The sequence below is a fragment of the Salmo trutta genome, chromosome 30, assembly GCF_901001165.1.
Source record: "Salmo trutta chromosome 30, fSalTru1.1, whole genome shotgun sequence".
Lineage (NCBI taxonomy): Eukaryota > Metazoa > Chordata > Actinopteri > Salmoniformes > Salmonidae > Salmo > Salmo trutta.
The window spans coordinates 33,304,342-33,329,361 of record NC_042986.1 but is presented as its reverse complement, the minus strand read 5'-3'; the positions used below and the strand labels follow the sequence as shown (position 1 = coordinate 33,329,361).

At 43.4% G+C, this 25,020-nt stretch overlaps 1 protein-coding gene across 2 annotated transcripts; it reads left to right on the top strand.

Moving 5' to 3' along the window:
• Window positions 1–1,099: 1,099 nt before the first annotated feature.
• Window positions 1,100–24,706, top strand: LOC115168528 (deoxynucleoside triphosphate triphosphohydrolase SAMHD1). Of its 2 annotated transcripts, none has more exons than XM_029723903.1 (16): window positions 1,100–1,363; window positions 6,015–6,081; window positions 6,296–6,368; window positions 7,596–7,756; window positions 11,781–11,896; window positions 11,993–12,063; window positions 12,167–12,322; window positions 14,112–14,212; window positions 17,255–17,363; window positions 17,634–17,725; window positions 17,889–18,004; window positions 18,274–18,413; window positions 18,571–18,666; window positions 19,591–19,695; window positions 19,786–19,923; window positions 22,827–24,706. In XM_029723903.1, exons 2-16 carry the CDS (start codon window positions 6,023–6,025, stop codon window positions 22,977–22,979), a joined length of 1,686 nt encoding a protein of 561 aa, XP_029579763.1. In that variant the 5' UTR covers window positions 1,100–1,363; window positions 6,015–6,022; the 3' UTR covers window positions 22,980–24,706. The 2 variants fall into 2 exon arrangements, with proteins under 2 accessions (XP_029579763.1, XP_029579762.1); XM_029723902.1 differs by lacking the exon at window positions 1,100–1,363 and adding an exon at window positions 5,350–5,666.
• The last annotated feature ends 314 nt before the right edge of the window (window positions 24,707–25,020 follow it).

The following is a 25,020-nucleotide window of genomic DNA, read 5'->3' as shown; positions in this document are numbered from 1 at the left end:
TTAATGAGTCAGGTTACAGACCAGTTAAATATACCTAAGACCCCTAGACTTAACGAGTGCAGCAAAACCAGTAGGCTAGTTATGGGTTTCATAACACAATCTGGCAACCATGGTGGGAGGCAGAGGTGGGTTTCTAGGCCTGAGGAGATCATATTTGTGGAAGCCTGACTCTGTTTGTGTTGCTCTGCAACTGAAATGTCACATGATCATATATTTTCCGTTTATTAATCAGTCAATCCGTTTGTCCATTTTTCATAGGTCTTTAATGTATGAGCATCAGCTAAATGCATTTCACACAAATGTGATAAAGACTAACAACCAAAGTAAACTCAGCAAAAAAGAAACGTCCTCTCAGCCTATTGCGGACAGTCTGAGCACTGATGGAGGGATTGTGCGTTCCTGGTGTAACTCTGGCTGTTGTTGTTGCCATCCTGTACCTGTCCCGCAGGTGTGATGTTCGGATGTACTGGTCCTGTGCAGGTGTTGTTACACGTGGTCTGCCACTGCGAGGATGATCAACTGTCCGTCCTGTCTCCCTGTAGCGCTGTCTTAGGCGTCTTACAGTACGGACATTGCAATTTAAGTTTTCATAACTGTGACCTTAATTGCCTATCTTCTGTAAGCTGTTAGTGTCTTAACGACCGTTCCACAGGTGCAAGTTCATTAATTGTTTATGGGTCATTGAACAAGCATGGGAATCAGTGTTTAAACCCTTTACAATGAAGATGTGTGAAGTTATTTGGATTTTTACTAATTATCTTTGAACGACAGGGTCCTGAAAAGGGATGTTTCTTTTTTTGCTGAATTTAGTAAGTAACAGAACGTGCCAAGTAATAACACGTGTCAATTTGGTACCACTGGCACAGAACCAGTGGTGGAAAAAGTACCTAAATGTCATACGACAGTAAAAGTTTAGATAACTTAATAGAAAGTTACTCAAGTAAAAGTGAAAGTCACCCAGTAAAATACTTAAATATTAAAAGTAAATGTAATTGCTAAAACATACTTACATAAGTATCAAAAGTAAAAGTATAAATCATTTTAAATTCCTTATATTGAGCAAGCAGGCGGCACCATTTTCTTGTTTTTAAAATGTATGGATAGCCAGGGTCACACTCCAACATTCAGACATCATTTACAAAAGATGCATTTGTGTTTAGTGAGTCCGCCAGGTCAGACGCAGTAAGGATGACGACATGTTCTCTTGATAAGTGTGTGAATTTGACAATTTTCCTGTCCTAAGCATTCAAAATGTAACGAGTACATCCCCCACCGGCCAGCCGGCTGTGGAGAGCGACACGGCGGCGAAACTTCCACCAGACCAGCGTGGCGTCCGGCTACTGGAGTGGAAGAACAAGAAAAAGTAGGTGGGCGTGGGTTCCCCAGTAGTTGTGTAGGTTTTCAACTTGCTTCAAGTAGCTACTTCGCTCCTGTAGTCCTCCGCAAGTAAGCAGTTGCTACATTGAAAGTCAGCGCGGTCCACATAGTCCAGGAACAAAGCAAAGTAAACACAGCTCCTGCAGCGCTGGAAACATTCAATAGCGGCTCCATTTGAGACCACCGAGCCAGCGAGGCTAGCTGGGCTTTCGTGTCTCTCCCACTATGCGTAATCTGGCAGGTTCCCGGGGCAGATAGCAGCGCTCACAGCAATTTAGCCCAACAGAGCCGCATGATCCAAAATAGAATAAAAGTATATGAAAACACTGTCAGCTTTTAAACCGAGGTCTTTAATTCAGGTTTCAGCGTTCAACAGGTTTCAACAACAACAAACATATGTTGTGTGTGTATGCATCCGTACCTACAGTGCATTCGGAAAGTATTCAGACCCCTTGACCATTTTCACATTTTGTTATGTCACAGTCTTATTCAAAATGTATTAAAAAAAAAATCTTCATCAGTCTACACACAATACCTCATAATGACAAAGCGAAAACATGTTTTTAGACATTTTTGCAAATCTACAAAAAAGACAAAACAGAAATACCTTTTAACATTAGTATTCAGACCCTTTGCTATGAGTCTCTAAATTGAGCTTAGGTGCACCCTGTTTTCATTGATCATCCTTGAAATGTTTCTATAACTTGTTTGGAGTCCACCTGTGGTAAATTCAATTGATTGGACATGATTTGGAAAGGCAGACACCTGTCTATATAAGGTCCCACAGTTGACAGTGCATATCAGAGCAAAAACCAAGCCATGAAGTCGAAGGAATTGTCTGTAGAGCTCCGAGACGGGATTGTGTCGAGGCACAGATCTGGGGAAGGGTAACAAAACATTTATGAAGCATTGAAGGTCCCCAAGAACACAGTGGCCTCCATCATTCTTAAATGGAAGAAATTTGGAACCACCAAAACTCTTCCTAGAGCTGGCCTCCCGGCCAAACTGAGCAATCGGGGGAGAAGGGCAATGGTCAGGGAGGTGCCCAAGAACCCGATGGTCACTCTGACAGAGCTCCAGAGTTCCTCTGTGGAGATGGGAGAACCTTCCAGAAGGATAACCATCTCTGCAGCACTCCACCAATCAGGCGTTTATGGTAGAGTAGCCAGACGGAAGCCACTCCTCAGTAAAAGACACATGACAGCCCACTTGGAGTTTGCCAAAAGGCACCTAAAGGACTGAATGCCAAGAGTCACGTCTGGAGGACCCTGATCGAACATCTCTGGAGAGACTTGAAAATAGCTGTGCAGCAACGCTCCCCATCCAACCTGACAGAGCCTGAGAGGATCTGCAGAGAAGAATGGGAGAAACAAATACAGGTGTGCCAAGCTTGTAGCGTCATACCCAAGAAGACTTGAGGCTGTAATCGCTGCCAAAGGTGCTTCAACAAAGTACTGAGTAAAGGGTCTGAATACTTATGTAAATGTGATATTTCAGTCGTTTTTTAAGAGAAATTTGCAAATAATTATAAAAACCTGTTTTTGCTTTGTCATTCAAATCAAATCACATTTTATTAGTCACATGCGCCGAATACAACAATGCAACAAGCCCCTAACCAACAATGCAGTTTAAAAAAAACGAATAAGAAATAAAAGTAACAAGTAATTAAAGAGCAGCAGTAAAATAACAATAGCGAGACTATATATAGATATACAGGTGGTATTGGTACAGAGTCAATGTGCGGGGCCACCGGTTAGTCGAGGTAATAGAGGTAATATGTACATGTTGGTAGTTATTAAAGTCACTATGCACAGATAATAACAGAGTAGCAGCGGCGTAAAGGGGGGGGGGGGCAATGCAAATAGTCTGGGAAGCCATTTGATTAGGTGTTCAGGAGTCTTCTGGCTTGGGGGTAGAAGCTGTTTAGAAGCCTCTAGTGTCGTGGAAAATTGTCTTAAAAGTAACACTCTTACAAGAACTTGTGAATTCAATATAGACTTTAATACAAAGTATCAAAGCCGAGCCGGTCCGCGGAACAACTGACTTTCTCAGGCCCCAGCTCTGCTTTTATGCACATACAATACATAGGTCCATCCTTTATGTAAATGAAGAAAAACCCTTTGTGCTTTCTGCCACCATTATCTTTCAATCCTATGGATAACGCCCACATCTGAGGATAACGCCCATATCTGCTCTTATTTCTAACATAATGGTGGCCAAACTTTCCTCACGTGGATATAAAAATAATGCATGCATCGCATGCTTACTCTTGGTGTTTGTCCCATTTTCCTTTCACATGTGTTTCTTTCTAAGTGCACCCAGTCCATATGTACTTAACTTGTTACCTACTTTCATGTACTTTTCTAAGTGTACCCTAGGCCGTGTGTACTTAACATAGGTTCATTCACCTGACTGCACTTTGCCATGGCTCTGTAGTTAGGCTGCCTGGCCCTCACGTGGTCCCCAACGTCCTTGTTATCTTTACTTAAGGTTAGATATGAATCTCCTCTTCCCCTAGTTAATGTATCTATGTCTTTCCTTCCTTCAGCACGTCTTCCTTTCTCCCACACTAGGACCTAGACTTGGTGCTCCGGTACTGCTTGCTGTGTGGTAGCAGAGAGAACAATCTATGACTAGGGTAGCTGGAGTCTTTGCAATTTGTAGGGCCTTCCTCTGCATGGTATAGAGGTCCTGGATGGCAGGAAGCTTGGACAGTTATCCCCATTATGGGGTATTGTGTGTAGATTGATGAGAGGGAAAAATGATTTAATCAATTTCAGAATAAGGCTGTAACATGACAAAATGTGGAAAATGTCAAGGGATCTGAATACTTTCCGAATGCACTGTATGTCTTAGCCTAACCACCGGCAGCTCAAGCTGTTGGGACATTCCCTAGCCATTCATCATTAATTCTTCTTTGTGCAAGAATGGGGGATTTGATTTGGGCAAACTGTAAAATGATGGGCTTTGTTGATGACCAGTCATCCATACCTTCCAGATAACTCACAATAATAACCACAGTGCAGTCTCACCTCACTCTCTGTTATTCACGTCCAGTCAGCATTTTAAAATGAATGGCTCATAGATTGATGTAAAAAACAATGCCTCTTTGGGCTCCAACCCCTCAAGGTAAGCACCATGTTATAAACTCCTATTTGAGCTATGGGCCTCCTTTGGTTTAGTTTGGTTCAGAAAAATCATGTAAGTCCATCTGCCTTCTAGCCTGGTCCACGATCCAACGATATCTGTTTTAGCCAACTCCTCTGGCTGTCATTGCCTTAACATAGCCTACATATTACAGAAAATGGCTTAAGATCTGGAAGCATGTTATACCCTCGCTAGCTAGCTAGCATTACATTCCCTATGGACCTGTACACTGATCGTAAAAGAGAAGAAATGTCTCTGTCTACTGGTGAAATACACTCATTACAACTCTAAAAGACTGCAGTGGACTGCTGAGCTGGGGCACAGAATGTAAAAGAATGTTGTGTAATATCGCATTAGTCTAATATATTGTCTTTTTTTAACGAACTACAATAACTTTTCTCCAGTCCAGGCATCCTGTTCCAGTCCATATTTGGGGGGTGTTTTCAGGGACAGGCAGTCGTGCACGAAGACAGCCGCCCAGATTATTTTTGACCAATGGCGTCCTGTACACAAGCCTCATTACTATTACAAAGATTTAAAAAAAACTGAGATTATCTCTGTGAATCATTTCCGGGTTTTATCAACGCAATGACATGATTAAAAAAATAATTGTACACAGTTTATATTTTCATAGAGTAAATGTTGCATACTTTGTCAGCTCTCCTTCCTATGGCTATTTGCAAAGAAGACAATGTTGTTTTCTATGTCCGCATGACATGCATACAGTAGTATCATGGGACTGTCAAATTACTTTGTATCTTCGTCTCTTTATACAATCTTTGATCGCTCCTCCCTCCTTCTGGTCGGCCAGCCCAGTAAAAAAGGGAACTCGTTTCGGAAAGAAATCCCGTTTAGTAGACAATTTAGTTGAACGCGCCATAGTTTAAAAATAGTTAGCGCGGAAGGAAGCCCCCAGTACCGGCTCGAAGGTGTTACCGGCACGGTTCAATCACCGATCATTATGGATATTCGAAAGCGTCCCAGAGAAGATTTGCCGAATACTAGTAGTAGTGATCAGTTCAAAACCCCGGAGAAGCGGGTTGATGAGGCGGCGTGGCAGGACTTCGCGAAGTGGGGTGTCGAGGACGTTTGTAGATACCTGCGTCAAGAAGGTCACAGGACATGGGAGGATACATTCAGAGGTGCGTTTGTTTTGATCAGCGTTTTTGCATATCTTCGCTATCTAACTACACATATTTCATTGAACAAGCTTGGCTTGAAACGTGGCTTGAAAGCTTGAAACTAAATTGTGATCCGTAAACGTGAGGGGGTCAAGAGCACCCAGAAAGACTACATTGTCCTTTGAACTACAGTACCTTAACTAGACTAGCAAGTTCTTATCGCTTTAACTAAGCACACACGGTTCTGGTTTAATGCCATGCAATTGAGCTGTGACATTTTATTCTCATTGTGCATATTTACACATCGTTAATGACTGACACACACAGGAAAGATGACCTGTTATTTTTGTTTTGTTTTTCCCCACACAGAGCAAAAGATGACAGGAGTGGGGTTACGATACCTCACAGAGACACTTCTGGATAAAATGGGTGTAGGGTAGGTGTGGTATTATGTTGGGTGTGGTGGTGGTGGTATGCAAATCTTCAGTGGCATGGCAATCAAATGTGCACCGTGCCCTCTAATAACCTTGGTTGATTTGTGACATGTTTTTCAGTCAATGCCTCGGGTTGTGGTGTTGTTGTTTGTGCTTTTCTGATTATGAAGTTGAACACTCTCTCTCTCTCTCTCTCTCTCTCTCTCTCCTCCTCAGGCCTCTAGGCACCCGGCTGCAGATCCTGCACAGTCTGAGGAAGCTGTGGCAGCTGGCAGCAGAGACCATCAAGGTAACACAGACTGCACAACTAACCTCTGTTATCCTCCTCAAAGGCTAAAGAGAGGGAAAGAAAGACAAAATGAGGGAGACGGATGTGTGAAATTACGTATTTACCTGCTTCGTTTAATATTAATAGATAACAATTATTCTTAACATTGGTCAAGAGAATTTCATAACTGTGCTTGAGAAAGGATGGGTTCCCCCCTCTCTTCTTCCTGCAGCTGGTCTGGGAATATCGTCAAGGACACCTGTTATATCGTCAAGGACAACCTGTTATATCGTCAAGGACAACCTGTTATATCGTCAAGGACAACCTGTTATATCGTCAAGGACAACCTGTTATATCGTCAAGGACAACCTGTTATATCGTCAAGGACAACCTGTTATATCGTCAAGGACAACCTGTTATATCGTCAAGGACAACCTGTTATATCGTCAAGGACAACCTGTTATATCGTCAAGGACAACCTGTTATATCGTCAAGGACAACCTGTTATATCGTCAAGGACAACCTGTTATATCGTCAAGGACAACCTGTTATATCGTCAAGGACAACCTGTTATATCGTCAAGGACAACCTGTTATATCGTCAAGGACACCTGTTATATCGTCAAGGACACCTGTTATATCGTCAAGGACAACCTGTTATTGTTTCCAACTTTCTGGGCTTCTGTTCAACTTGGTCACACGGCATAAGACAAATACCCTCTGAGAGTGACCGCAGTGTCTCAGTCATCCTGTTCTTCTCATATCTTTCAAGGGCACAGCTGTGTGGAGATATGAGATGAACAGAGGCTGGCTTGAACAGAGAGGAGTACGTTATAATGTTATCACTTGTTTGTGCGCAATGACCCGATACACATAGACACAGGAAGAAAACAAGATAGTGTACTGATCTGCCGGGGAGGGGTGGGACCAGCCATGACTAAGAGTTTTTAATTTAACAAGGCAAGTCAGTTAAGAACAAATTCTTATTTACAATGACGGCCTACTGGGGAACAGTGGGTTAACTGCCTTGTTCAGGGGCAGAACGACAGATTTTTAGCAACCTTTTGGTTACTGGCCCAATGCTCTAACCACTAGGCTACTGCTGCCCTTATATAAGACATCAGCATTTCCTGTATTGTCAGGCTCTCAAGATATGTACCGTCATCTATTCCAGAGAGAGAAAAAGAGGAAGTCTATTAGTATAGTCAGTAAGAGTATCAGCAATAACGTGTTTTATTGTCTCCTGTAGGTGGTTAATGACCCCATCCATGGCCATGTAGAGATGCATCCTCTGCTGGTCCGTATCATGGACACCCCTCAGTTCCAGAGGCTCCGCCACATCAAGCAGCTGGGAGGAGCCTACTTTGTCTTCCCTGGGGCCTCCCACAACCGCTTCGAACACTCCATAGGGTATGATTGTGGGTGCTTGAGTACTCCATAGGGTATGATTGTGGGTGCTTGAGTACTCCATAGGGTATGATTGTGGGTGCTTGAGTACTCCATAGGGTATGATTGTGGGTGCTTGAGTACTCCATAGGGTATGATTGTGGGTGCTTGAGTACTCCATAGGGTATGATTGTGGGTGCTTGAGTACTCCATGGGGTATGATTGTGGGTGCTTGAGTACTCCATAGGGCAGGGTTGGGCAATCATTTCGTCTTGAGGGCCACGTTGGGCCGCACAGATTTTATTTCCCGGACCGATTTCTTAGTCAAAGGCAATTTGCGGGCCATACATGCTTTCTATCTCGTTTTAGATGTTCAAGAGTGGCCTGGGTTTTTTTATTTATTTTTTTACCCAAAATTAATAACCCCTCCCTTAAGCAAAAAGAAAACGTATTTTTAACTCAAACCTCCCCTGGGCTGGATTGAATGGGATCTGGTCTGCGGGCTGTATGTTGCCCACCCCTGCCATAGGGTAGTATTATGTGTGCTTGAGCACTCCATAGGGCAGGAGTTCTCAAAGTGTGGTCCGTGGCCAGATTTCAGAATATACAGTGGCTTCAGAAAGTATTCACACCCATTCACTTTTTCCACATTTTGTTGTTTACAAAGTGGGATTCAAATGGATTGTCATTTTTTTGTGAATATTTTACACAAAATACTCTAATGTCAAAGTGGAAGAAAAATGTGAACATTTGGAAAAAATAAAATGAACACATCTTGATCACAAGTATTCAATCCCTAGATTCAATACATGTTAATCACCTTTGGTGGCAATTTACAGCTGTGAGTCTTTCTGTTTCTAAGAGCTTTCCACACCTGGATTGTACAATATTTGCACAGAATTTATTTTTATTCTTTGGACTCTGTCAAGTTGGTTATTGATCATTGCTGGACAGCCATTTTCAAGTCTTGCCATTAGAATTTCATGCTGATTTTTAAGTCAGAACTGTAACTAGGCCACTCGGGGACATTCAATGTCGTCTTGGTAAGAAACTCCAGTGTAAGGTATATTTGGCCTTGTGTTTTAGGTTATTGTCCTGCTGAAAGGTGAATTTGTGTCTGTAGAAAGCAGACTGAACCAGGTTTTCCTCTAGAATTTGCCTGTGCTTAGCTATATTCAGTTTATTTTTATCATTAAAAAAACCTCCCTAGTCCTTGCAATGACAAATACCCATAACATGATGCAGCCACCACCATGCTTGAAAATATGTATTTGCCCCAAACATAATGCTTTGTATTCAGGACAAAGTACATTTCTTTGCCACATTTTTGGCTGTTTTACTTTAGTGCCTTACTGCAAGCAGGATGCTTTGTAGTATTTGTATTCAGGCTTCCTTCTTTTCACTCCATCAATTAGGTTAGTATTGTGGATCCATCCTCAGTTTTCTATCACAGCCATTAAACTCTAACTGTTTTAAAGTCACCATTGACCTCATGGTGAATTCCCTTAGCACTTTCCTTCCTCTCCGGCAACTGAGTTAGGAAGGACGCCTGTATCTTTGTAGTAACTGGGTGTAGTGACTGTTTTACTCATCTACAAGTAGGTGCCCTTGGTGAGGCATTGGAAAACCTCCCTGGTCTTTGTGGTTGAATCTGTTTTGAAATACACTGCTCGACTGAGGGACCTTATACATGCATTCAGAAAGTATTCAGACCCGTTGACTTTTTCCACATTTTGTTACATTACAGCCTTATTCTAAAATGGATAGTTCTTTTTTTCAATCTACACACAATACGCAATAATGACAAAGCAATTAGTTCCAGTCACTGGCAGCAGAGAACTGGAAGGAAAGGCAAGTGGTGTTGGCTTTGGGGATGACCAGTGAGATATACCTGCTGGAGCGCGTGCTGCGGGTGGGTGTTGTTATCGTGACCAGTGAGCTAAGGCGGAGCTTTACCTAGCAAAGACTTATAGATGACCTGGAGCCAGTGGGTCTGGCGATGAATATGTAGCGAGGGCCAACCGACTAGAGCATACAGGTCGCAGTGGTGGGTGGTATAAGGGGCTTTGGTAACAAAACGTATGGCACTGTGATAGACTGCATCCAGTTTGCTGAGTAGAGTATTGGAAGCTATTTTGTAGATGACACCGCCGAAGTCGAGGATCAGTAGGATAGTCAGTTTTACTAGGGTAAGTTTGGCGGTGTGAGTGAAGGAGGCTTTGTTGCGAAATAGAAAGCCGATTTGATTTTGGATTGGCGATGTTTAATATGAGTCTGGAAGGAGAGTTTACAGTCTAGCCAGACACCTAGGTAGTTGTCCACATATTCTAGGTCAGAACTGTCCAGAGTAGTGATGCTGGTCGGGCGGGCGGGTGCAGGCAGCGAATGGTTGAAAAGCATGCATTTGGTTTTACTAGCGTTTAAGAGCAGTTGTAGGCCACGGAAGGAGTGTTGTATGGCATTGAAGCTCGTTTGGAGTTTAGTTAACAGTGTCCAAAGAAGGACCAAAAGTATACAGAATGGTGTCGTCTGCATAGAGCTGGATCAGGGAATCACCAGCAGCAAGAGCGACATCATTGATATATACAGAGAAAAGAGTCGGCCTGAGAATTGAACCCTGTGGTACCCCCATAGACTGCCAGTGGTCCGGACAACAGGCCCTCCGATTTAACACACTGATGGAGGCAAGAGTGTGCAAGGCGGTATTGATTGTGCCACTGTCTGTCACTCAAATGTTTCTCTTGACCTGTGCATCTACAATATAAACTTTAATTCATAGGCTAGGTTGTAGCAACCTCCACGATGGGTATTGAAAGGATTTTGTAATATCTGTACATTATAGGAACACCTGTAATTACAAAAGTACAATGATGAATGTTTTGCTTGAGATTAAGAATCAGTGGTAGACACTTTGTAAGTGCATGAAGAGGTCACCTGTACACAAGTCATATGCCTGTTTGTTGAAACTATATTTTCATTTCCTGTTCATACTCTGTTCTAGTCTTTCTTCTGGTAGCACATGATCTCAATAGGAAGTAGAAGGATTGGAAAACTAACTGCAAATTATGAGCTTATATGGTATTAAAGTTAAGGGACATCACCCTGGGCGGGGTGAAACTCAGTAAGGGATAAAAAGGGGAAACACCATATTTTGAACTGAGTGTGTTACTTGCAAATTACTATTAGTGTATGCTCTGGGTTGCAATCCTTATTAAACAAACTAACCTCTGATCAAATAAGTTTCCGGTGGTCTCTTGTATGAACAGGGCAGAAATCCCTAACAGTACAGGGACAATTTGAGTATCATGTAGTAGCCTAAACTTATCGATGTTACACTGAGCTGGGTGAATGAAATATGAATGATAGTCATCCAATATGCTGTAATAGAAATAAGGTAATGCTCATTAAAAAACTGCATCCTCCCTCATCTTAAACGGCACCGACCGCCACTGGAGTACTTATATAGTCAATTTACTTTAAGGGAAGCTTAGGTTCCACCCTTCTCCCAAAGTGTATAGCCTATGCTTACACCAATCATATGCTTTTAAATCCATAGTGGGAAGTGTGCAAGTGCACACTTCTGGAAAAGCGTGGAGAATTGGGATTCAGCCTATGTGGTTTCAGAGGCCCTATCCTGCATTTAAAAGACAACAGAAACTGGCCTAGTTGCTTTTCAGACCCGAGCCCCTTCCCTAAGCCGAGCCCCTTCCCTAAGCCGAGCCCCTTCCCTAAGCCGAGCCCCTTCCCACCCCTGTGGTAGCCTGGCAGGTTTAATGGGTTGTACAATGATTATTCATTGGTTGTGTTGTGGTTGTGTTTTCAGGGTGGGCTACCTAGCAGGTCGGCTGGTCCAGGAGTTCATTATTAATTGGTTGTGTTGTGGTTATGGTGTTTTCAGGGTGGGCTACCTAGCAGGTCGGCTGGTCCAGGAGTTCATTATTAATTGGTTGTGTTGTGGTTATGGTGTTTTCAGGGTGGGCTACCTAGCAGGTCGGCTGGTCCAGGAGTTCATTATTAATTGGTTGTGTTGTGGTTATGGTGTTTTCAGGGTGGGCTACCTAGCAGGTCAGCTGGTCCAGGTGTTGAATGAGAGACAACCTGAGCTCCTCATCTCCAGTAGAGACATCCTGTGTGTCCAGATTGCTGGGCTCTGTCACGACCTGGGTGAGTCTCCCTCCCTCCCTCCCTCCCTCCCTCCCTCCCTCCCTCCCTCCCTCCCTCGTTTCCAATCTTATTCTGTTCAATGTGATTTCTTTCCAGGTCATGGTCCTTTCTCTCATATGTTTGATAGGATGTTCATCCCCAAAATGTGTCCAAAGTCCAAGTGGAAGGTAAGACTACAGTCTGAATAACCTCCTCTTGTCATAGCATTCTCTCCTCATCTTCCTGTGTGGGAATGTCTGTGTCACATGTATATTTATGTGTGTGTTACAGCACGAGGAGGCGTCCCTTGCGATGTTTGACCACCTGGTGTCTGTGAATGCCTTAGAGCCGGTGATGAAGGATCATGGCCTGGTCCTACCTGATGACCTGGTCTTCATCAAGGAACAGATCGCGGGACCACAGAACACTGTCCCCCCCAGACAGGGGGTGAGTCAAGAACCCTGCCCCTCTCAGACAGGGGGTGAGTCAGGAACCATGCCCCTCTCAGACAGGGGGTGAGTCAGGAACCCTGCCCCTCTCAGACAGGGGGTGAGTCAGGAACCCTGCCCCTCTCAGACAGGGGGTGAGTCAGGAACCCTGCCCCTCTCAGACAGGGGGTGAGTCAGGAACCCTGCCCCTCTCAGACAGGGGGTGAGTCAGGAACCCTGCCCCTCTCAGACAGGGGGTGAGTCAGGAACCCTGCCCCTCTCAGACAGGGGGTGAGTCAGGAACCCTGCCCCTCTCAGACAGGGGGTGAGTCAGGAACCCTGCCCCTCTCAGACAGGTGGTGAGTCAGGAACCCTGCCCCTCTCAGACAGGTGGTGAGTCAGGAACCCTGCCCCTCTCAGACAGGGGGTGAGTCAGGAACCCTGCCCCTCTCAGACAGGGGGTGAGTCAGGAACCCTGAGTCTGTCAGATAGCTAGTTAGTGTCGTGGAAAATTTTCTCAAGAATATAACACTCTTACAAGAACTTGTGAATTCAATATAGGCTTTAATACAAAGTAGCAAAGCCGAGCTGGTCCGCGGAACAACTGACTTCCCTCAGCGCCGGCTCTGCTTTTATACACATACAGCATATAGGTACATCCCCTATGTTAATGCAATTACTCCCCTTAGTCCTTCTGCCACCATTATCTTTCAGTCTGAGTTCTTTGCTTGTTCACGCCCAATAACGCCCACATCCGCTCCGGTTTAGATTATAATGGTGACGGGACCCCTTGTGTCATACAAAAAATAATACGTTTATTGCATAACTGTTTCACATGTTGGTCAGTTTGCTACCATCCTCCTTCCTGTTTCCTCCTGACATTAGTATGTCAGATGGCACAAATGTATTTATGGTCTCAGCTAATGTACTCGTGTACATTAGCTGAATGTAGTCTTTGGCATGATATCCTACTCAGAGATGACAAATAAACTGCGTGCCCACACCTCTCCATCCGGTCAATGTAAGTGTTGTCCTTATTACTTCCTCAGCATATCCGCTGCACCTAGTTACATTACATTAACTCCCACATAAATCCCTTCTCTGGGACTAATTAGTCCCACAAACTAACACCTAAGTAATAGCAAAAGGATGGAAGCAAAAAGATATCAACCGCATACACACAAATATAATAGGAATATGGAACGAAATGTGAAAAAGGCGCACAAATAAACTGGACCAAACATCAATGACTGGAACGAATTGCAAAAATCACTGAAGCTGGACTTATCTCTCTCACTAACTTTAAACATCAGCTGTCAGAGCAGCTGATCATTGATCAACCGATCATTGCACCTGTACACAGCCCATCTGTAAATAGCCCAACCAACTACCTCGTCCACATATTGTTATATATTTTTGCACCCCAGTATCTCTACTTGCACCTTATCATCTGCACATCTATCACTCCAGTGTTAATGCTAAATTGTCATTATTTTGCCACTATGGCCTATTTATTGCCTTACCTCCCTAATCTTACATTTGCACACACTGTATATAGATTTTTCTATTGTATTATTGACTGTATGTTTGTTTATTCCATGTGTAACTCTGTTGTTTTTTGTCGCACTGCTTTGCTTTATCTTGGCCAGGTCGCAGCTGTAAATGAGAACTTGTTCTCAACTGGCCTACTTGGTTAAATAAATACAATAAAAACTCTGGTTAAGTATCCCTTGAACTAATTTGGAGTTACTGTACATGCTCAGATTTCAAAGGATTAGTCTAATTCTGAGTCTGTTGTCTTTCCACAGTGGCCTTATAAGGGTCGCCCGGAGGATAAGTCTTTCCTCTATGAGATTGTAGCCAACAAAATCAGCGGCATCGATGTGGACAAGTGGGACTACTTCGCTAGGTGAGTCCCCCAGTTGGAGTTGATCTCTCTTATAAACCGTCATCAGTTACTGGAGTAAGCTATATAGAGTACCACGGTATGTGTCGTAATACCCATAAAACCTAGCGGCCAATAATTTTTCCCATAGGGGATTTTATAAACACTTAAAATAAGGGCTGTGTTTCGTTCTGATAACTGTAAATCTCTCTAGGACAGGGTGACTTGTATCAATATATTTGCCTGTATTTAGAGCTAACTGTTGATAAGTCACCTCATCCAAGAGATTTACATGGTTATCAAAACATCACACCAGGGTAAGCCTACAAGAAACACAGCCCTCATTTTAAGTGTTTCTAAAATCCCCTATGAGGAAAAATGATTGGAACCATTTCCTTGTTTGACCACTAGGTTTTATGGGTGATATGACCCCTCCACTGTGGGGCTCTATTAGAGATCTAACAATACATAGGACCACTGGTGTACACTACCGTTCAAAAGTTTGGGGTCACTTAGAAATGTCATTTTTTTTAAAGAAAAGCAAATAAAAATGTCCATTAAAATAATATCAAATTGATCAGAAATACAGTGTAGACATTGTTAATGTTGTAAATGACTATTGTAGCTGGAAACGGCTAATATTTAATGGAATATCTACATAGGCGTACAGAGGCCCATTATCAGCAACCATCACTCCTGTGTTCCATTGGACATTGTGCTAGCTAATCCAAGTTTATCATTTTAAAAGGCTAATTGATCATTAGAAAACCCTTTTGCAATTGTTAACACAGCTGAAAACTGTGGTGCTGATTAAAGAAGGCCAGTTTTATTGCTTTTTTAGACTAGTTGAGTTTCTGGAGCATCAGCATTTGTGGGTTTGATTACAGGCTCAATGTCTAAAAAAAATGTGTTTACCTTTTATTTAACCAGGTAGGTCAGTTTAACAAGTTCTCAACTGTGACCTGGCCAAGATAAAGCAAAGCAGTGCGACAAAAACAACAGAGTTGCACATAAACAAACGTACAGTCAATAACACAATAGATGTTTTCTATGTACAGTGTGTGCAAATGTAGAAGAGTAGGGAGGTAAGGCAATAAATAGTCCATAGAGGTGAAATCATTACAATTTAGCGTTAACACTGGAGTGATAGATGTGCAGATGATGATGTGCAAGTAGAGATACTGGGGTGCGAAAGAGCAGGAAGATAAATAACAATATGGGGATGAGGTAGTTGGGTGTGCTATTTACAGATGGGCTGTGTACAGGTACAGTGATCGGTAAGCTGCTCTGACAGCTGATGCTTGAAGTTAGAGGATATAAGTCTCCAGCTTCAGTGATTTTTGCAATTTGTTCCAGTCATTGGCAGCAGAAAACTGGAAGGAAAGGCGGTCAAAGGAAGTGTTGGCTTTGGGGGTGACCAGTGAAATATACCTGCTAGAGCGCGTGCTACGGGTGGGTGTTGCAATGGTGACCAGTGGGCTGAGATGAGGCGGGGCTTTACCTAGCAAAGACTTATAGATGACCTGGAGCCAGTGGGTTTGGCGATGGATATGAAGCGAGGGCCAGCCAACGAGAACATTCAGGTCGCAGTGGTGGGTAGTATATGGGGCTTTGGTGACAAAACGAATGGCACTGTGATAGACTACATCCAGTTTGCAGAGTAGAGTGTTGGAGGCTATTTTGTAAATGATATCACCAAAGTCAAGAATTGGTAGGATAGTCAGTTTTACGAGGGTATGTTTGGCAGCATGCTTGAAGGAGGCTTTGTTGCGAATAGGAAGCCGATTCTAGATTTAATTTTAGATTGGAGATGTTTAATGTGAGTCTGGGAAGAGAGTTTACAGTCTAACCCGCACCTAGGTATTTGTAGTTGTCCACATATTCTAAGTCAGAACCGTTCAGAGTAGTGATGCTAGTCGGGCGGGCGGGTGCAGGCAGCAATCGGTTGAAGAGCATGCATTTAGTTTTACTAGCATTTAAGAGCAGTTGTAGGCCACGGAAGGAGTGTTGTATGGCATTGAAACCCGTTTGGAGGTTTGCTAACACAGTGTCCAAAGAAGGTCCAGATGTATACAGAATGGTGTCGTCTGCGTAGAGGTGGATAAAATAATCACCTGCAGCAAGAGCGATTATTTATATATCTCATTGATATATACAGAGAAAAGAGTCGGCCTGAGAATTGAATCCTGTGGCACCCCCATAGAGACTGCCTGAGGTCCGGACAACAGGCCCTGTGATTTGACACACTGAACTCTGTCTGAGAAGTAGCTGGTGAAACAGGGGAGGCAGTCATTTGAGAAACCAAGTCTATTGAGTCTGCCGATAAGAATGCGGTGATTGACAGTCGAAAGCCTTGTCCAGGTCGATGAAGACGACTGCACAGTACTGTCTTTTATCGATGGCGGTTATGATATCGTTTAGGACCTTGAGCGTGGCTGAGGTGCACCTGTGACCAGCTCGGAAACCAGATTGCATAGCAGAGAAGGTACGGTGGGATTCGAAATGGTCGTTCATCTGTTTGTTAACTAGGTTTTTGAAGATTTTAGAAAGGCAGGGCAGGATGGATATAGGTCTATAACAGTTTGGGTCTAGAGTGTCTCCCCTTTTGAAGAGGGGGATAAGCGCAGCAGCTATCCAATCTTTGGGGATCTCAGACGATACGAAAGAGAGGTTGAACAGGCTAGTAATAGGGATTGCAATCATTTTGGCGGATAATTTTAGAAAGAGAGGGTCCAGATTGTCCGCATTCAGGGCTCCAACCACCCAATTTATAATTGGAAGAAAGTGTACTTTGGGCAACTTTCCATCAATCTCTCTCTCCCTCTCTTTCTGTTTCAATTATGTTTTATTTTAGAGCAGAGGAAATTAATAAAAATGTACATTTTGTTTAGTGAGCTATTATTATTTTATTTTTTACTTAAATGACAACAGGAACATACAAACAATTACGTCAGGAGTATTACAACAGGACAGCAGTTTAAACACATTTAAACAAAATGGATACATAAAGAAAAGGATAACCCAGACTGAAGACCAAACCAACACTCTCTCTTTCCCTCCCCATAGGGACTGCTACCACCTGGGCATCCAAAATAACTTTGACTACCATCGCTTCCTCAAGTTTGCTCGTGTGTGTGAGGTAGATGGGAAGAAGCAGATCTGCACTAGAGAAAAGGTGAAGGCTTGGCCCTAGATTTCACCTCTCATTCATTCCTTTCATTGTTATGTTTTCATTCAACTTGAAGTAATGAGGTATTAGCCTAGTTTAGTGGTGATATAGACTAGGCCCAGCTATAGACTAGTGTCCTGTCTAGGGGGTGTACTTGTACATCAAGCTGCCTCACGCTACAGAATCAGGAGATGGGGCAGGAGCCTATGGGCCGCTCTGGCTCGGACAAGGTCACTTACGTTACCGGTGATATCCATGTGTGTTGTCCGCATTCAGGAAGTGGGTAATCTGTACGACATGTTCCACACACGCAACTACCTCCACAGAAAAGCCTACCAGCACAAAGTGGGACACATAATAGAGACAATGTAAGTGCTCTCACATCAACAGCTATTCATTCTACTGTTAAATATCTAGCTGACTTACAATCTCTTATATAGTCATACATTCAGGTGTTTTTCTGCTGTATGTTATGGGTTCAAAATGACATGTTTGATTTAAGTGCGTGTGTGGATGTCTGTCTTGATTCAGGATCACAGAGGCCTTCATCAAGGCAGAACCCTACATCCAGATTCAAGGTTCAGAGGGAAATATGTTCACCATCTCCACAGCAATATATGACATGGAGGCCTACACTAAACTCACTGGTCAGTTCAACCACATAGAAATATAATATGTAGAATGGCTCTGGTCTTGTCTACTCTCTCATTATATGGTTCAAACCTCTTTGGTTGTCAGGTTTTTATTCTCGGTGTCATGACTGCCCTAACAGGCTGGGTTGGTCAGACCGGTTCTCTGTCACGTCCATAATCACCGCCTGGGTTTGGTTTGCATGATTAACCTCTTCTCTTCCCACACTCCTTGTCTCTCTCTCTGTCTCCTCCTTCTCTCCCCTGCCCCCTCCCCCCCCATGTAGACCATGTGTTTGAGCAGATCCTGTACTCGTCATCCTCTGAGCTGGCCGAGGCCAGAAAGATCCTCCAGGACATCACCTGCAGAAACCTCTACAAGAATGTGGGACAGACCCAAGCCAAGAAACGTGTGGAGGTCTCACAGGTGTGTGTGTGTGTGTGTGTGTGTGTGTGTGTGTGTGTGTGTGTGTGTGTGTGCATGTCTGAGGGATGGAGGGTGAATATCCTCCCATGGCTTTCTAGGTGAGCTTTTTTAGAAGATCCATATTATGTGCCTCTCATCCTCCTCTTCTCTCGCCCAGGAACAGCTCCTGAAATGGGCAAGTGAATTGGCGACGTGCAGGCCTGAGAGCGACCTCCAGGGCGTCACTCTAGAGCCAGGGGACTTTGTAGTCAATGTGAGTGTCAGAAAGATCCTCCAGGATCTCCACAGCAATATATGACATGGAGGCCTACACTAAACTCACTGGTCAGTTCAACCACATAGAAATATAATATGTAGAATGGCTCTGGTCTTGTCTACTCTCTCATTATATGGTTCAAACCTCTTTGGTTGTCAGGTTTTTATTCTCGGTGTCATGACTGCCCTAACAGGCTGGGTTGGTCAGACCGGTTCTCTGTCACGTCCATAATCACCGCCTGGGTTTGGTTTGCATGATTAACCTCTTCTCTTCCCACACTCCTTGTCTCTCTCTCCGTCTCCTCCTTCTCTCCCCTGCCCCCCCAGGGGACTTTGTAGTCAATGTGAGTGTCCAGTGTTTTTACCTCAATCAGGGAACTGATCAAAGACAAAACATGTCACATAACATGCCCGTCTATAGATAACCCTTTATTACTGTTTGCTTTATTGGAAGTATGTCAATCAATAACATTTATTTTTATAAAGCCCTTTTGACATCAGCAGTTGTCACAAAGTGTTTTACAGATACCCAGCCTAAAACTCTAAAGAGCAAGCAATGCTGATGTAGAAGCACAGTGGCTAGGAAAAACTCCCTAGAAAAGAAGAAACCTAGAGAGGAACCAGGCTCTGAGGGGTGGCCAGTCCTCTTCTGACTGTACCAGGTGGAGGGGGGGGGTTGGGGAGAGGGAGAGGGAGAGGGGGGGGGGAGAGGGAGAGGGAGAGGGGGGGAGAGAGAGAGAGAGAGAGAATTTTTTGTCATTATTTCATAATGCATTTAATGTTTTATAAAAATGATTGATATCGAAAACCGTGACACTTTTTTTAATAACCGAACCGACCTAGAAAAGCACTAATCGCTCAGCACTACTCTCTTTGCCTCTTTATCTATCTCTTTCTGTCCCTCTTTCTTTCTCTTCATCAGATCATCAACATGGACTGGGGTATGAAGGAGAAGAACCCCATCAACAACATGCGTTTCTACTGTAAGAATACCCCAACCAAAACCACCCAGATCAGCAGGGACCAGGTCAATACTAAAATGCACACTCAAATCTTTTTAGAAATAGTCTTTTTGGATCTTGAAAACATTATTTGACATGATTATTCTCCCCTGTAGGTGTCTCAGATGCTGTCAGATCGGTTTCATGAGCAGCTGATCAGGGTCTACTTTAAGAAGAGAGATGAGAAGACTGTGGAGGCAGCTAAGATGAACTTTGTCAAGTGGTGCATGGACAACAAATTCTCCAAGCCTCAGGTCAGGAGGCCTGTCTTTCATTTACTGTATGGATCTCTTTATCTCAAACTGTTAGCGTTGTGTGGGGAAGATGGCATTCGAGTGCAAGGCTAAGCCAGCTAGCTATGACCAGCTTACCTGCACCACACATAATCAATTAAAAAAATGCTTTTATCGGCTGATGTAAAAAGGACTTTATGTCACAAAGTGCTGTACAGAAACCCAGCCTAAAACCCCAAACAGCAAGCAACGCAGATATAGAAGCACGGTGGCTAGGAATAACTCCCTAGAAAGGCATGAACCTAGGAAGAAACCTAGAGAGGAACCAGGCTCCTAGGGGTGGCCAGTTCTCTTGTGGCTGTGCTGGATTCATAGATGACCAGCAGGGTCTAATAATAATAATAATAATAATAATAATAATAATCACAGTGGTTGTAGAGGGTGCGACAGGTCAGCACCTCCATGAGTAAATGTCAGTTGGCTTTTCCGAGCCGATCATTCAGAGTTAGACAGCAGGTGCGGTAGAGAAAGAGTCGAAAACAGCAGGTTCCGGGACAAGGTTGCATATCCGGTGAACAGGACATGGTTCCATAGCCGCAGGCAGAACAGTTGAAACTGGAGCAGCAGCACGACCAGGTGGACTGCGGACAGCAAGGAGTCATCAGGCCAGGTAGTCCTGAGGTATGGTCCTAGGGCACAGGTCCTCCGAGAAAAGAGAAAGAGACAGACAGAGAGAATTAGAGGTAGCATACAGGACACCGGATAAGACAGGAGAAATACTCCAGATATAACATATTGACCCTAGCCCCCTGACACACACTATTGCAGCATAATTACTGGAGGCTGAGACAGGCGGGGTTGGGAGACCCTGTGGCCCCGTCCAATTATACCCCCGGACAGGGCCAACCAGGCAGGATATAACCCCACCCACTTTGCCAAAGCACAGCCCCCACACCACTAGAGGTCTTCAACCACCAACTTACTACCCTGAGACAAGGCCAAGTATAGCCCACAAAGATCTCCCACACGGCACGAACCCGAGGGGGGAGCCAAACCGGACAGGAAGATCACGTTAGAGACTCAACCCACTCAAGGGATGGCATGGAAGAGCGCCAGTAAGCCAGTGACTCAGCCCCGTAATAGGGTTAGAGGCAGAGAATCCCAGTGGAGAGAGGGGAACCGGCCAGGCAGAAACAGCAAGGGTGGTTCGTCGCTCCAGTGCCTTTCTGTTCACCTTCACACCCCTGGGCCAGACTACACTCAATCATAGGACCTACTGAAGAGATGAGTCTTCAATAAAGACTTAAAGGTTGAGACTGAGTCTGCGTTTCTCACAAGGATAGGTAGACCATTCCATAAAAATGGAGCTCTATAGGAGAAAGCCCTGCCTCCAGCTGTTTGCTTAGAAATTCTAGGGACAATTAGGAGGCCTGCGTCTTGTGACCGTAGCGTACGTGTAGGTATGTACGGCAGGACCAAATCGGAGCGATGGATAGGAGCAAGCCCATGTAATGCTTTGTAGGTTAGCAGTAAAACCTTGAAATCAGCCCTAGCCTTAACAGGAAGCCAGTGTAGAGAGGCTAGTACTAGAGTAATGTGATCACATTTTTTGGTTCTAGTCAAGATTCTAGCAGCCGTGTTTAGCACTAACTAAAGTTTGTTTAGTGCTTTAGCCGGAGAGTAGAGCATTGCAGTTGTCTAATCTAGAAGTGACAAAAGCATGGGTTCATTTGTCTGCATTTTTGGATAAAGTTTCTGATTTTTGCAATGTTACTTAGATGGAAAAAAGCTGTCCTTGAAACAGTCTTGATATGTTCATCAAAAAAGAGATCAGGGTCCAGAGTAACGCCGAGGTCCTTTACAGTTATATTTGAGATGAATTGTCAGATCCAACAGAAGATCTCTTTGTTTCTTGGGACATAGAACTAACATCTCTTTTTTTTGTCTGAATTTAAAAGTAAAAAATTAAGTAAAAATAAAAAACTTCCTAATGTCTGAAACACAGGCTTCCATGGAGGGCAATTTTGGGGCTTCTCCATGTTTTATCGAAAATGTACAGCTGTGTCAAGTCCGCATAGCAGTGAAAGTTAACATTGTTTCCGAATGACATCACTAAAATGGAACCTTGAGGAACACCGAAACTTAGTTGATTCGTCTGACGACAAACCATCCACAGAGACAAACTGATATCTTTCCGACAGATAAGATCTAAACCAGGCCAGAACTTGACCGTGTAGACCAATTTGGGTTTCCAGTCTCTACAAAAGTATGTGGTGATCGATGGTATCAAAAGCAGCACTAAGGTCTAGGAGCACGAGGACATATGCAGTGCCTTGGTCTGACGCCATTAAAAGGTAATTTACCACCTTCGAGTGCAGTCAGTGTTATGATGGGGTCTAAAACCAGACTGAAGCGTTTCGTATACGTTGTTAGTGTTCAGGAAGGCAGTGAGTTGCTGCGCAACAGATTTATTTATTTAATTGAGGGGAATTGGAGATTCGATATAGGCCGATTAGTATTTCATATTTTCTGGGTCAAGGTTTGGCTTTTTCAAGAGAGGCTTTACTGCCACTTTTAGTGAGTTTGGTACACATCCGGTGGATAGAGAGCCGTTTATTATGTTCAACATAGGAGGGCCAAGCACAGGAAGCAGCCCTTTCAGTAGTTTAGTTGGAATAGGGTCCAATATGAAGCTTGAAGGTTTAGAGGCCATGACTATTTTCATCAATGTGTCAAGAGATATAGTATTAAAAAACTTGAGTGTGTCCCTCCCTCTCCTGGCAGTGTTGTGAAGACTCAGGACAACTGAGCTTTGGAGAAATAGAGATTTAAAGAGGAATCCGTCATTTGCTTTCTAATGATCATATTTTTTTCCACATTTTAAAATTGACTCTGGTATCTGTTTTGTTTTCACGTTTGTTTAGGACGGAGATTCGATTGCACCGGAGCTCACCCCTCTGAAGCGAAGCTGGGCCCACAATGATGATGAGAACCATGAAGGAGCGGATATCCAGGGAGGAAGAAGCAGTGCTGCAGTCAACATTGGACAAGCGAAGGCAAAAGCCAGACTCTTTTAGGAGGATGGCAGTTGTCACCAATCCTGGTTCTGGAGAGCTACAGGGTATGCATGGTTTTGTTCCAACCCAGCACTAACACACCTGATTCAGCTATTCTAGGTTATAATGATTGAGTAGCTGAATCAGTCGTGTTGATGCTGGGTTGGAACAAACCGTTGCATGCCCTGGTGCTCCCTAGGGCTAGGGGTTGGGGACCAAAGATGGTGGATAAATGATGTCTTGCTCAGGCCATTTACCGTTGAAAAAGTGTCATTGTTCTAGTCTTAAAGGAAAACTCCACCCAAAATGCTATTTTTTTTGTCATTAGTCCATTGTTGATACAGCACCAATTGTTTTGCATTTCAGCAATCAAGTTAAAGATATCTAACTTTCAAAACTAAGCATCATACCTGCTGTATTTCTGTATTTTGAAAGTTATGCAGTATATCTTGAGAACTTGATTGCTGAAATGCAAAACATTTTGGGAGTATATCAACAATGGTCTAATGAAACAAATACCAAAGTATAGTTTTTGGGATAGCAGCTGGGTCTGGTCTGCTTAGTTCATTGACTCTATATGAACCAGAGAAAATTAGGGAGTTGGAGATCAGTGTCCTTGGGCAACATCCAGAAGAAGTCCTTTGGCTCAGGGTTCTGTTCTCTCAGGTCTGTTAGGGATTATATCATATAGTCTTTATTTTATTCGCTTTTTATCTCGTTTTTATTTGAAGCATATGTTATAGGTTTTTAAGTGTGGTTATTTTGCCTTGTGCCATTATCGGAGTCATTGTGGTATTACATTGTACGAGAAGTGTGGGAGCATGTGAGTGTGAAAGTAGTTGCGCCAGGTTCCTCACTTTTCCCTGGCTATGCATCTTGATGTGCCACTATCATACAGGCATGTTTCAGATAGCCTAGCAGCAACTGTTACATATTCATCCAACCTGATGAAAGTTGTTCTCAAACCCTTTTTGGACAATCATGTTTGTTTTACATTGTAGCTGAATGTGTAATTATTCCATGGTATTGTTTCACCATTGTTTGTCTTTCAGGACATTGTCTTATAAGCATGGTTTCTACAAGGTTTTAGTTTATATATAGGCACCCACCATAGTTAACCTGGTCGTTGACATACGTACAGTATGTTTGCTGAGGTAGGGTTTGACTAAAGCACATACAGATCAGAGATCTGTCTACCGTATAGCTTGATTATTTTCCCACAAGTTGGTCACTTTAACTGACAAACAGAGATGGGTCACAGTGTGCAGTGCAGCGTGGGTAGTGTTGTCAGTTATATATACACAATGCATGCGGTGTGTGATTCAGATCTGAAACTTTTTTTGATTTTGGTTTTGATTCTCTGACATTGGTTTTGATTTTGAAAAGGGACTGTTTCTGATTAGTGTGGTGTTTTTCTAAGTGCTGCGTTATCACATCGTTTAGATCCATGTTACCTACCTACCTGTCTACTGACTGGTATCATGTGTGAGTCTGGTTATGTTCATTTAAACAATATAAACACAACGTTTACCGTACAGTCTGCATCAAGATCAGTCCACAGGTGTTGGTTATTGATGGTATGTTTGTTCATTTAATTATGTGCTTTGTGTAATTTTTTTTAATATAATATATTTATATATTATATAATGAAAGACAAATTGTAGAGACAGTCTCACCGTTTGAGGGATTTTATGATACAGAGTGCAACTGTCAAAAGCTGTGAAATACAACTCTTTTCTCTGCCTGGCTATCTGACTTCTGTTTTCTTAGAGCTCTGTGTAGATGTATTTTGGCACAGGTCTGAGATCAGCGTTCCCTCACTATATCCTCAATTTAACCATTCGAGGGGTGAACTCAAAGCTGACGTGATCAGTTCTGTGTCTTTGAACGTCATCCAGTGTTTCACATCTTTCTCCACTAGAGGGCGATACAGACGTCCCCTTTCCATAGAGGGGATTTTCTGTAAAGCAGAAACGGCTCTGGCAACAACCACATATCTAAGTATGTATACAATACATGGCTCACTGACAAAGGGATACACACACTGAAACATACACACACT

Excerpts from the sequence above, each read along its gene's own strand:
- LOC115168528 (XM_029723902.1), top strand. The coding sequence starts at position 5,486 with ATGGATATTCGAAAGCGTCCCAGAGAAGATTTGCCGAATACTAGTAGT. Across the intron at positions 6,082-6,295 it reads CTGGATAAAATGGGTGTAGG|GCCTCTAGGCACCCGGCTGC; the intron begins GTAGGTGTGGTA and ends TCTCCTCCTCAG. Across the intron at positions 12,064-12,166 it reads GTCCAAAGTCCAAGTGGAAG|CACGAGGAGGCGTCCCTTGC; the intron begins GTAAGACTACAG and ends TGTGTGTTACAG.